The sequence below is a fragment of the Mizuhopecten yessoensis genome, unplaced genomic scaffold (genome assembly GCF_002113885.1).
Source record: "Mizuhopecten yessoensis strain PY_sf001 unplaced genomic scaffold, ASM211388v2 scaffold10397, whole genome shotgun sequence".
Lineage (NCBI taxonomy): Eukaryota > Metazoa > Mollusca > Bivalvia > Pectinida > Pectinidae > Mizuhopecten > Mizuhopecten yessoensis.
The window spans coordinates 37,318-52,055 of NW_018408526.1; the positions used below are offsets into that span (position 1 = coordinate 37,318).

At 34.8% G+C, this 14,738-nt stretch overlaps 1 protein-coding gene across 2 annotated transcripts in view; it reads right to left on the reverse strand.

The window, feature by feature from the left end:
- Positions 1-14,738, reverse strand: part of LOC110460428 — a 43,333-nt gene that overhangs the window by 9,633 nt on the left and 18,962 nt on the right. For both annotated transcript variants that reach the window (XM_021513313.1, XM_021513312.1), the window contains exons 9-14: positions 12,392-12,466; positions 1,388-1,516; positions 914-1,036; positions 639-713; positions 238-362; positions 63-140 (exon numbers count right to left, since the gene is read on the reverse strand). In XM_021513313.1, the coding sequence (XP_021368988.1) occupies positions 63-140; positions 238-362; positions 639-713; positions 914-1,036; positions 1,388-1,516; positions 12,392-12,466 (605 nt within the window). The remainder of the gene's footprint in view (positions 1-62; positions 141-237; positions 363-638; positions 714-913; positions 1,037-1,387; positions 1,517-12,391; positions 12,467-14,738) is intronic.

Consider the following 14,738-nt stretch of genomic DNA (forward strand, 5'->3'; position numbering starts at 1 on the left):
TCTCTCTCTCTCTCTCTCTCTCTCTCTCTCTCTCTCTCTCAACAGTGACTGACACGACATACCGATTCTGATGAAGCTCCTATTTGAACACAGTCACAAACAATCCCTTTCAATTTCATCAGGTTTGCTGCTGATGGGACCTGAAAACAAAAAGTTGTAAATCATACCATTTTTTCATAAGGTACCGCTCTGTAATAAATATGACCATACGACTTTAAGTGAATAGAAATAGTATACCATGATATCATTCTGGGGATAAAACCTATAATGCTCGTCCTTTGCATCCTGAGCAGAAAACTTTCCATCGGTCAACACTATGACGCGAGCCATCAATGGAACATCGTTGACAGAAACCTCTGCGTCTAGAAACATGAATAATTAAAAACTGTACATAATAAACGAGTATCATTTCGTACTGTTATTATGCACATTATCAATAGTTTCTTAAATGTAAATGTCAACTTACTCTGTACTGTCATAAGTATAAGATGCCGCATTTGTATATCAAATTATGATAATTATAATAAAATGTTTCTCCTTTTTTAGGAGAAAATCTCATTAAAAAACTAAAATACCTTTTGTTGGTTTATCCTCTATTAGTCATGCAGGTTAGGATGTGTAACAAAATGTATACGTACAGTTACCAATGCAAGCCACTATAGACATCAATAGGCCACGATAGAGTGTACTTGGGCCTTCAGCAACAAGAAAATCTAAAAAGGAAATTACACAACCTTTGAAGCTTATTTCTATCAACATATTAAAAATAGAAACTGACAAAAACGACAACATACACAAACATCTAGATTTGAACAAAAATACGTTATGTAGATTTTTATTTTTACAGTTATATAGTTAGAAATTTTATGTCGATGTTATTGCAGATTGCCATGATGTAAAAAAAAGTGTTTACCAAGTACATTCCTGACTTTTGAGTAATCATTCGTGAGGTGGTTGGCGACAATAGGTTGGGCTCCAAATGTGGCCACTGCTACATTTCCCTGCACAGCTTCATTTTTGGCAAGTTCCTCAACACCTACATATTTCAATTTTGCAGAAGTTTTTTTTTTCGAAACAGTCCTGTTTTCAGTTTTTGGATTAGCAATCAAACACGAAATATTTGTTAGTTGAGAGTTTTTCATCTTGTCACTATCGAGTAACAAGTATAAGACGTGTACCGCTGTTTACTTACCGTTCTTAAAATCCATTTTTTTAAAGTAACCTTTGTTTTAAATAAGGACGGATGACTTGGTATAAGGATCCAAGTCCAAGAAATTAAGGGAAATTGCAACAAACTGCAACAATCAGTTATTGGCGTGGTTACAATGATATGTTGGAATAGAAAGCTGATAAGATTTGATTAGACAGAATTAAGAAGTAGATTTACCATCAATAATATGATTTGCAGCAATGATCATTTCGCTGAAATTGTCTCCGTACATACTAGCTGACGTGTCGAGACATAGAATGGTATCTGGACCATTTCCCCGAACTGGCAAATTTTCTGACTGCTTGACTGAAATAAATTCACATAAAATACTAATACATTACATATTCTTTCTCTCTGGGAACCTTTCTTAAAATGATTAAGATATAAATATTTGAATCTATAATTTCTTTTTGTTTATACATGTATAAATAATAACATACATGTCCTCATGAGACGATTGAAACAGATCAAAGTTATGATGCGAACACATATTTCTAATTATGCACATGTGCTATCTGCGACGTCAGATGACACGTGTTCAATATTATGTGAATGACACACTAACAAGTTTATTTTGCATGTCTATAAAAATATTCTAAATGTTCAATTTGCATCTAGAAAACCAAATAAGTAGTGTCAGACAAAATGAAAAAATCAGAAAGTTAGAAACGAAATTTAAAAAAACAATTCATATACGTTCACACATATCTGTACTAACAGTCGACAACAGCCGACAGAACGATATAAAAGATCATGGTTTTCATTTCATTCTATACCATGGTATGGTACACACAGACATGATAAATCGTCGCTTTCATTTCATTTGGTACCATAAAAACGGAACAGGATGGATGGTACAGAAATGATATAAAAGCATCACTGAGAAACACTTAAGGACGAAAAAATCAATTCTACGACTTAATCTACCTTATTATACCAGTAAACTTCAATTAGCATTGAATTTTACAAAACACAATCTAAATAATAAATTCATGACCCAACTTAATGACGTACCAGCTAAATAATCTATGCATGGCTAACTTAATGATGTACAATCTAAATCATATTTGCATGGCCCAAATTACGGAAACACTCTCCAAATTAGCGGAGCACCATTTAAATTTAAAAACCATATCCAAGTTATCGGGACATGGACCAGTTTTCAGGAACAACAACCAATTTTCAGGGACAACAACCAATTTTCAGGAACATAACAATTCAATAAGATTGTGCCTTTGTTCCCGAAAACTGGTCGTTGGCCCCCGAAAATTAAGTCGTTGTCCCGCTCACTCGCACAGCGGTATTCCCTTTGATGTAGCCGCGCTCCGGCGAAGCCCGTACAGGTGAGGCAGTCTATAGTCCCTGCCTTGCTGGCCGTGTTGTCGGTATAGCTATGCAAAGACGGTCGCTCTAATTCCGTAATCAAAACGATATAATAACACAGGTCGATAGTACACTTATATTTACTTCGAATGAAATAAATAAAGACCAAGGAAATAATGCTTATTTTGTACTACGGCCAGGGTTAGGATCGAAATGAACGACCATTTGAGAATAATGCATAACTTTTACCGTATTGCTGAACTGGTGCTTTGATACATCACTCCAGGGACACATGAAGCCAGTATATACGTCTCTGATCACTCATATAATAATCAAAGACACAATATGAACTCTCAATATTAACGATATTTAATGACGAACGATAAGTACGTCCCGATGTCGTATACAACTTATATTACGTAAACTATATCCCCCGGCTCCGTTCGGTCCGAGGTACTAGTTGTCCAGTATTTATTGATAAACTCGTGCAAATGATGAACCGATTGTGTAAATGTTCATAAACGAACCACTGTATATATATATATATGTTAAGACAGTTTACGTTCCTATTTTGCTTTATATACCTTTCAATCGTTTTTAATGTTGTTAATAGTTTTGTGGTTTATATAATCCTCTTAGTAAGGAGATTCCCGATCACCTGTCCTCTCAGCTTTTAATTTCTATTGTATTTAACAAAAATGTATTTTATTCATATTTGGTTTTTTTAATCATAACTTATATAATTGTAATTAAATGGAACTTTATCTTCCCTGTACTGTCGTAAGAATATCCCTTCTGAGTACATGTTTCATGTTATAATATTTAAGGTTTAACTTTCTATTTAGTTTAGGTTATCGGGTGATAAATAATCGGCGAAGCCGATAAAGAAGAAATAATTTACCCGGGTTCCATTGTAGTTATCACCCGATAACCTAAACTGAATAGAAAGTTAATCCTTATATAGCCTTTTTCTTAACATAAAACGCGTCCATTTATGTCATCAAAGTAAACGTATATAAATGAACACACAATCCAGCCGTCCTGTCAGTCAACAACGTGACGTCATCGGAATGTATGAATTTCAACAATGTATGTTTACATTTCAACAATGTATTTTTTGCATGAATACACTAATGAGTTAGGTATCCGAGGTACTCTTGTTAACTTCCTAAAACAGCAATGTAAACTCCCGGGTTGTTGAAACTTCGAGTGATAATGACAATGATCTCCACAAAGGCTTTCATTAGAAAAAATACCATTTAAGTTACGTTTATGTGTTTAAAGTGAACGAAATTTCGAAATATCTTGTTTCTTTATTCATTTAAAGCGAACTTAACCATTTCAGAAAGATAATGTGCATCCGTATGTCAGTTATCAAAACTGTATAAAATAAAATGAGAAAAAAAATAGAGCGTTATTCTTAACCAGAGACGTTATATTACAATATATACGACTTTGTGTATAGTCTAAACAGGTGCTCTCGTCTAACGAACCTGTGATTACTAAAATTTAGAACCTATGAAACTTCTTATCTAAAAGGTAAAGCGTGATCCGGTTGTTAAATATATGAATTATCAGAATTAATATTGAATATTGTATTACCTGTCTTCAGACAGAGACATATAAAGCCGTAAGTAGTATATACGTTTCCGCTTCAGGTCAACCATGACAATCAGAATAATATATAAACTAAAGGTATTTTGTTTTGGTTTCCTTTCTATCATAACAAGATACCTTCTCTGTATTAACGTAATATATTAGGTATCAGTACATTTCACTCATAGTTCCAGTAGTATTAGTAATCATTATCAAATACATATAAAGATAAAATATATTGCCGTGTGAATGATGTAATTGATATACAATATGTGTTAAGATAAGTTCTGTGCACTGATCTTACACGAAAATGGCACCGTTTCATTGGTTGATATACCTGTCAATCACGCGCGGTAGAGAGGTGGGCCCTCGCGGTGATTGGTTGATGTTCTTGTCGATGCTCCGCTGTTGTTTCATTGACAAGAATATCACGGGCCGTAATTCTCGTCACATTCTGGTGCATGTAGTCGCAGTGACATTTGGTATTTCTTTTTCTGTTTCCTGTTGTACAATATATTTAAACTTGAAAGTGACATTCGTTCTGAATTCCGTTCTGAATTCTTTTTTAATTGGTGCAAGCATCCCATGCATACAATTTTATTATGAGAAAGTAGGTTTACTTTGTTTGTAATGTATAATCGTGCACAGAAACCTTACATGTGGATGTACATTGTATTGGACATGTATGTTGAAATTGTAGGTGTATAAATATAGCTGTTGGTCTGTATGAACTTTCTAACTAAGCATTGAAGGATAATTAAATGTAATCACTATGTGTAAGCGTCAAGGAAAAATCATTAAACTAAGGAACTGTGACAATGTATTATGAGAATTATCGGTGTTCATGTTAAAATATAATAGACAAAAGCAAATATTTATTTATAGGACTGTTTTGCTATTGCTAATACTGAAATACTTTTTTCCTGCTAACACAATGTTCAAATACTAAAGTGACATTTGTACTGAATTCGTTTTACTTAGCGCAGGCAGCCTGGTCCTCGCATAAAATGTTAGTGAAAAAGTGGGTTGACTTGGTATGTAATGTATAAAAAGCTGTATTTGACAAGAGGGTATAATTGTACAAGTATGTGCAAAATGTTGTTGAATGTATAGGTAAGTGGTTGTTATGAAAAAAACATGTTGATATGATTGATTGTACATACGTGTGCATGTTTATATGTTTGCAGGTAGGTTGGCCCAGTTAATTATTTCTTTAACAAAGGAAAAATCTTGTTATTTCATTATCTGATTAAGTAACCAGCAACCGACCGTGGAGAAGTTGATTTGTACTTTAATTTTTAAATCATAGTATACTGTAAAAGCATATATTTACGTTGGTGGTTAAATTTCGTTGTTTTGGATTTGGGACAAGTTCGTGGGGAAAATATTTCGTGAAATCAATATTTTCAAACCCAGTTATTTTATGTTTGACACCTGGACAATAAGACTTACCGTACATCGCCCGAGGTGATCACCCATCCACTCCAGGTGAAATTTTCACACCTCGCTTCACCCCAGTCAGTGGAAAACAATAGATCGACCATCGCCCGATGGTCACCGTACTGCTTGCGAGGTTCAGGTAAGACCCGGCGAGATAAACTCACACTATGGGTATCGGTCAAATCCGTCATGCTCTATAATTTACATACAAAGAGCGATGTAACAAACGCTTGATTGACGCGCTATAGTTATAAGTGTTTAACTCTGTGTCTGTGACGATAAGTACACCGTTTATCATGACCTGTGTCTAAATGTAAATACAGCATGGTTTGTAATTAAAGTAATAGTTTATTTCATATTTTCGCTAATTTCTATTTCGTGCGATTAAAATTTCGTTGGGATTATATTTCATGGTTTTCTTTAAACCACGAAATAAACGAAATTAAATCCCCAACGAAATATTATGCTTTTACAGTAATCTGTATTTAACGTTGAAATAGTGTCTCATAGGTCAACTTGGCCGGATAATTAATTCTATCAATTTTGTTTCAACTAGAAACTTTAAATTGTGAATGGATATGTGACTCTTTAATAAAATAAATTATTATTATAAGGGTTAATATATATCACAAGACATCCAATCGACATTAGCCTATAATTGGATGACAACACGTAATCACCTTTTGTCATGCTGTGTACACAAACGCCAATCATGTCGTCGTTGAACAGCACTACTACGTGACCAGTTTCTGTGCAGGATTATATATATTGCAAAGTTACTGTACCGTTACAGTCCAAATATACGGAAATGTATCAGTGAAAAATGTTAACAAATAACTTCAACGTTGGTGTCTTCTGTGTTTGAGTGTCAAAAAAACGTATAGCATATTTTCGGTATTACCGTTTAATGACAAATTGACTACACTGTGTCGTCCTTATGTTAGGTCGACAATTCAAATAAACAACAAAATACCGACAGTTACACATTGAATATCATTATACAATACAGTACTTATTGATGCGATGCTAAGTTATATCGAGGACTTAGATAATCTGAGTCCGTGATTATATTTATCTCGAAAATATAATTGAATTATGAAGGTTAAACTTTTTCTCTCCATATACATGTAATATACACAAGTTATAATTTAACATCTTGGTTCAATAATGTAAAGCAACTCGATCCACTCCTTTAGCCGGCTTAGTTTTAAAATTTGGGTACAGGTACATCACACTAAACACACCGTGTCCAGTGCTTGATTGATAGGTTTTGCGTCCGCTTCACTACCGAGTAGTTTGGATAATCACAGGTAAAATATACAGGTGTGAAACCACGTGATTATGTGGCTTTTCAAAGCAATAAACTGAATTGAATTGGATTACCAGGTACAGTTTTCTTACCTGTGGGTCTTACCTGGGAATCTCCAATTAACTCATTACAGCATAATTATGACAGTGGTAATACAGAACTTGTGTGGTGTTTGATCACACCTCTAACCCCCTTAGAGCACAGGTCTGTTATTTCAACCGGCAGGTGTGATATGCTTGAATCTACCTGAAACTATGCTTTACCTGTGACTACATGTGCCATTGTAATTATCCATGTATACAGCTAATAATGTTTAAATATCATATCAGCATGGTAATAATGTAATGTGATCGCACTGCCAAAGTATTATAAAACATTTCTAATTTACATTTATATCATGGCAGCACCCCTACCTCTACAAAATTATAGAAACAACCTATATACTGAAAATATTCCGTTATCATAATTCTAATCAAAGACGAATAAAACCAGTATATACGTACGTATCCGCTATAATTTTGTTTATGATACATTGTATCTTATTAAACATTATTAATTCAATTCAGGTTATTGCATTGGATATCCACATAATCACGTGGTTTTCACACCTGTACATCTTACCAGTGATTGACCGAACTACTCGGTAGTGAAGCGGACGCAAAACCTATCAATCAAGCACTGGACACAGGTGTGTTTAGTATTTTGTACCTGTCGCAAATTTCACACCTAAGCCGGCTCAAGGAGTGGATCGAGATGCTTTTCATTATTGAACAAAGATGTTTAATTATATCTAAGTCCGTGGCATTACACATCAATAAGTACTGTATTGAATAATATCAAATGTGTAACTGTCGGTATTTTGTTGTTTATTTGAATTTTCGACCTAACATAAGGACGACACAGTGTCGTCGATTTGTCATTAAACGGTAATACCGAAAATATGCTATACGTTTTATTGACATTCAAACACAGAAGACACCAACGTTGAAGTTATTTTGTAAATATTTTTACTGATACATTTCCGTATATTTGGACCGTAGCGGTACAGTAACTTTGCAATATATATAATCCGGCACAGAAACAGATCACGTAGTAGTGCTGTTCAACGACGACATGACTGGCGGTTGTGTACACAGCATGCACCAGAGTGTGACGAGAATTACGGCCCGTGATATTCTTGTCAATCAAACAACAGCGGAGCATCGACAAGAACATCAACCAATCATCGCGAGGGCCCACCTCTCTACCGCGCGTGATTGACAGGTATATCAACCAATGAAACGGTGCCATTTTCGTGTAAGATCAGTGCACAGAACTTATCTTAACACCTACTGTATATCAATTACATCATTCACACGGCAATATATTTTATCTATATATGTATATGATAATGATTACTAATACTACTGGAACTATGAGTAAAATGTACTGATACCTAACATATTACGTTAATACAGAGAAGGTCTCTGGTTATGATATAAAGGAAACCAAAACAAAATACCTTTAGTTTATATATTATTCTGATTGTCATGGTTGACCTGAAGCGGAAACGTATATACTACTTACGGCTTTATATGTCTCTGTCTGAAGACAGGTAATACAATATTCAATATTAATTCTGATAATTCATATATTTAACAACCGGATCACGCTTAGCCTTTTATATAAGAAGTTTCATAGGTTCTAAATTTTAGTAATCACAGGTTCGTTAGACGAGAGCAACTGTTTAGACTATACACCAAAGTCGTATATATTGTAATATAACGTCTCTGGTTAAGAATAATGCTCTATTTTTTTTCTCTCTTTACTTTATACAGTTTTGATAACTGACATACGGATGCACATTATCTTTCTGAAATGGTTAAGTTCGCTTTAAATGAATAAAGAAACAAGATATTTCGAAAATTTCGTTCACTTTAAACACATAAGTGTACGTAACTTAAATGGTATTTTTTCTAATGAAAGCCTTTGTGGAGATCATTGTCATTATCACTCGAAGTTTCAACAACCCGGGAGCTTACATTGCTGTTTTAGGAAGTTAACAGGAGTACCTCGGATACCAGATGTGTAACTCATTAGTGTATTCATGCAAAAGATACATTGTTGAAATGTAAATATACATTGTTGAAATTCATACATTCCGATGACGTCACGTTGTTGACTGACAGGACGGCTGGATTGTGTGTTCATTTACATACGTTTACTTTGATGACATAAATGGACGCGTTTTATGTAAAGAAAAAGGCTATAAATATAAGGATTAACTTTCTATTCAATTTAGGTTATCGGGTGATAACTACAATGGAACCCGGGTAAATTATTTTTTCTTTATCACCCGATAACCTAAACTAAATAGAAAGTTCAACCTTAAATATTATAACATGAAACATTAAATCAGAAGGGATATTCTTACGACAGTACAGGAAAGATAAAGTTCCATTTAATTGAAATTATATCAGTAATGATTAAAAAAACACCAAAATATGAATAAAATACATTTATGTTAAATACAATAGAAATTAAAAGCTGAGAGGACAGGTGATCGGGAATCTCCTTACTAAGAGGATTATATAAATCACAAAACTATTAACAACATAAAAAACGATTGAAAGGTATATGAAGCAAAATAGGAACGTAAACTGTCTTAACATATATATATATATACAGTGGTTCGTTTATGAACATTTACCTCGGACCGAACGGAGCCGGGGGATATAGTTTACGTAATATAAGTTGTATACGACATCGGGACGTACTTATCATTCGTCATTAAATATCGTTAATATTGAGAGTTCATATTGTGTCTTTGATTATTATATGAGTGATCAGAGACGTATATACTGGCTTCATGTGTCCCTGGAGTGATGTATCAAAGCACCAGTTCAGCAATACGGTAAAAGTTATGCATTATTCTCAAATGGTCGTTCATTTCGATCCTAACCCTGGCCGTAGTACAAAATAAGCATTATTTCCTTGGTCTTTATTTATTTCATTCGAAGTAAATATAAGTGTACTATCGACCTGTGTTATTATATCGTTTTGATTACGGAATTAGAGCAACCGTCGTTGCATAGCTATACCGACAACACGGCCAGCAAGGCAGGGACTATAGACTGCCTCACCTGTACGGGCTTCGCCGGAGCGCGGCTACATCAAAGGGAATACCGCTGTGCGAGTGAGCGGGACAACGACTTAATTTTCGGGGGCCAACGACCAGTTTTCGGGAACAAAGGCACAATCTTATTGAATTGTTATGTTCCTGAAAATTGGTTGTTGTCCCTGAAAATTGGTTGTTGTTCCTGAAAACTGGTCCATGTCCCGACAACTTGGATATGGTTTTTAAATTTAAATGGTGCTCCGCTAATTTGGAGAGTGTTTCCGTAATTTGGGCCATGCAAATATGATTTAGATTGTACATCATTAAGTTAGCCATGCATAGATTATTTAGCTGGTACGTCATTAAGTTGGGTCATGAGTTTATGATTTAGATTGTGTTTTGTAAAATTCAATGCTAATTGAAGTTTACTGGTATATTAAGGTAGATTAAGTCGTAGAATTGATTGTTTCGTCCTTAAGTGTTTCTCAGTGCATTTAAATGCCGTTTTCAGACACCGCGACCAGAAATTACCCGAAGTAATACAATACCTGATCACAATGCCGAAACAGCAATCTGAGTGCATTAATCACTTCTGATGAAAGACAGAGTTTGTTACATTTTTACCAATGTTTGCGTCCTAATAGGGCTTTCTTATATAGGGTAAAACGACGTTCGTTTATTTTCGATATTTCTTCTGCATTTCTTGTTGTTCTTGATCATATGCTCATAAAAGAACCATTTGATAATAAAAATTGTGCCAATTGTTTTTACATATATAGAAGACTTTTATCTTTTGATTATACATTGTATTTGATTAATTGGTTCCTACATGGCGCCCATCGGAGTTTTGAGTTAATCTTTTTTTTTTTATTTGGCGAATGAAGGCGCAAGAATGTACTTAGGATTACATTGTGCCTAGGTATGTTATCTGAAGTCTCAAATGACCAGCTATACATGTACAAATTAAATTTATGATGCTGGGTTTATGGACCTTATGATAGATAATGTCTGTAGGTAACGTTATAATCCTTGTACATGGATTATGTAGATATGGGGCATAACTATAACCTAGCAAAGACATACTGGCAGTACGGCTAGAGGACGGCTAGCGATTGTACAGTTAGATACAGCTCCGGTATGACTGAGAGCGAGTCAGAACGACAAAGACCAATCCTTATCGGCCATCGTAAAGCGACAGATGGGGTTCGAATATTTTAAGCTAATCGAGTCGATTTTTATCTCATTGATTTGAATGGATAGAAAGTAATGGGCTTTCCGGGCTATATATAATATACATTAACATATCGTAGTTATTTAAAACAATCGCCCATCGTTGGATTCAGTTAGCTGCTTATTACCTCAAGTAAACACAATTTTTTTTTTTTTCCTATCTCGTCCGATCTGTCTGGTACCTTTACGTGACCTTTTGCGGATTTTTTACACAACGCCGTATTCATCCACGCATTGACGACTTGAAATTGACAATATGCATTATACATATTCTGTTTTGTGGTTATATGTATTGTTTTGATGTACATAATGTAGTTAGATATCTGATGTTGTTGATACAACACGTCGTGTTTACATAATCTACGGGAGGTTATAGAATTTCTCGCTACCTTATTTATGTTTTCCCTTTCAATTCACATGATTTCACGTCTTCAAGATGAAAATTTGTGCAAGCTAACCAAAGGATATGCGATAACACCAGCATGTTTCATAAATGTTTCATGATGTAGTATTGTTTCATAGTGACAATTTATTTTTATTATGTTTTGTGATATGTTTTTGTCTTTAAAAAGGCCCGGATTACCCTGAAAATTTGACAATTCTTTTTTTGTACTTTCGTTACTACTTATTTGTATATAAGTATAGAGGTAAAATTGTTAAGCGTACATTTGATCGTAGAAATATACATAAAACAAAACCTCGAAGACTAAATCTCGTTAGTACCTTCGTCCATCTTGGAAACATCTATGCCTTTATTTCCTGAAGAGCCCCAAGATTGGCGAAAGTACAAGCGAGATTTTGGTCTTCAGTGTTTTGCTGTACATATGTTTATGGGCAAAAAAGTAATAACGACATTGTAGAAAAAGAAAATTGTCAAATATTCAGGGCAATCTGCCCCTTTATCAAGACAGGAACATGAAAATTTACATATCACAACATGGAACAGTCATCATGAAACAACAATAAAATAGAAAATATATAAACAAACAGTAGATACTTAAATGAAATATTCTGTTGTGATTGCATATCCCCGAAGGCTAATTATAGTAAATAATTCATCTTGAATACGAGAGTTCAAGATAATTAATATTAAACATCTAAATAAATGAAGCGATAATTTTTTTATGTAATTGTTGTTCGATTACATATATATGTATATATAAATGCGCTTTCATTTTACATTTACCCTTTTTCACTTCTTCATTTATTTCACTAAGAAATTGGCCCAAATCGAGCAGCTGAACATCAAAGTCTCCAGATGCTGCAAATAGATTGTAAAGTTTTAAAAATCCAAACAACATATATATTGATGTAATTGACATTATCAAACAGTAACACAACCATTGACACGTGGTGTTAAACAGTAACACAACCATTGACACGTGGTGTTAAATAGTAACACAACCATTGACACGTGGTGTTAAACAATAACACAACCATTGACACGTGGTGTTAAACAGTAAAACAACCATTGACACGTGGTGTATAATAGTAAGACAACCATTGACACGTGGTGTTAAACAGTAACAGAACCATTGGCACGTGGTGTTGAATAGTAACACAACCATTGACACGTGGTGTTAAACAGTAAAACAACCATTGACACGTGGTGTATAATAGTAACACAACCATTGACACGTGGTGTTAAACAGTAACAGAACCATTGGCACGTGGTGTTGAATAGTAACACAACCATTGACACGTGGTGTTAAATAGTAACACAACTATTGACACCTTGTGTTAAACAGTAACACAACCATTGACACGTGGTGTTAAACAGGAACACAACCATTGACACGTGGTGTTAAAAAGTAACACAACCATTAACACGTGGTGTTAAATAAAAACACAACCATTGACACGCGATGTTAAATAGTAACACAACCATTGACACGCGGTGTTAAACAGTAACACAACCATTGACACGTGGGGTTAAACAGTAACAGAACCATTGGCACGTGGTGTTAAATAGTAACACAACCCTTGACACGTGGTGTTAAACAGTAACACAACCATTTACACGTGGTGTTAAATAGTAACACAACTATTGACTCCTTGTGTTAAACAGTAACACAACCATTTACACGTGGTGTTAAATAAAAACACAACCATTGACGCGTGATGTTAAATAGTAACACAACCATTGACTAGTGTTGGTAAACAGTAGCACAATCATTGGAACGTGGAGTTAAATAGTAACACAACCATTGACACATGGTGTTAAACAGTAACAGAACCATTGACACGTGGTGTTAAATAGTAACACAACTATTGACTCCTTGTGTTAAACAGTAACACAACCATTAACACGTGGAGTTAAATAAAAACACAACCATTGACACGTGATGTTAAATAGTAACACAACCATTGACTAGTGTTGTTAAACAGTAGCACAATCATTGGAACGTGGTGTTAAATAGTAACACAACCATTCACACGTGGTGTTAAACAGTAACACAACCATCGACATGTGGTGTTAAACAGTAAAACAACCATTGACACGTGGTGTTAAACAGTAACAGACCCATTGGCACGTGGTGTTGAATAGTAACACAGCCATTGACACGTGGTGTTAAATAGTAAAACAACTATTGACACCTTGTGTTAAACAGTTACACAACCATTGACACGTGGTGTTAAACAGTAAAACAACCATTGACACGTGGTGTTAAACAGTAACACAACCATTGACATGTGGTGTTAAACAGTAAAACAATCGTTGACACGTGGTGTTAAACAGTAAAACAATCATTGACACGTGGTGTATAATAGTAACACAAACATTGACACGGGGTGTTAAACAGTAACACAACCATTGACACGTGGTGTTAAATAGTAACACAACCATTGATACATGGTGTTAAACAGTAACACAACCATTGAAACGTGGTGTTAAATAGTAACACAACCATTGATACATGGTGTTCAACAATAACACAACCATTGTCACGTGGTGTTAAATAGTAACACAACCATTGATACATGGGGTTAAACAGTAACACAACCATTGAAAAGTGATGTGAAATAGTAACACAACCATTGATACATGGGGTTAAACAGTAACACAACCATTGAAAAGTGATGTGAAATAGTAACACAACTATTGACACGTGGTGTTAAACAGCAACACAACTATTGACACGTGGTGTTAAATAGTAACACAACCATTGACACGTGGTGTTAAACAGTAGAACAACCATTGACACGTGGTGTATAATAGTAACACAACCATTGGCACGTGGTGTATAATAGTAACACAACCATTGACACGTGGTGTAAAATAGTAACACAACCATTGACACGTGGTGTTAAACAGTAACACAACCATTGACACGTGGTGTTAAACAATAACACAACCATTGACACGTGGTGTATAATAGTAACACAAACATTGACACGTGGTGTTAAACAGTAACACAACCATTGACACCTGGTGTTAAATAGTAACACAACCATTGACATGTGGTGTTAAACAGTAACACAACCATTGACACGTGGTGTTAAACAGTAACACAACCATTGACACGTGGTGT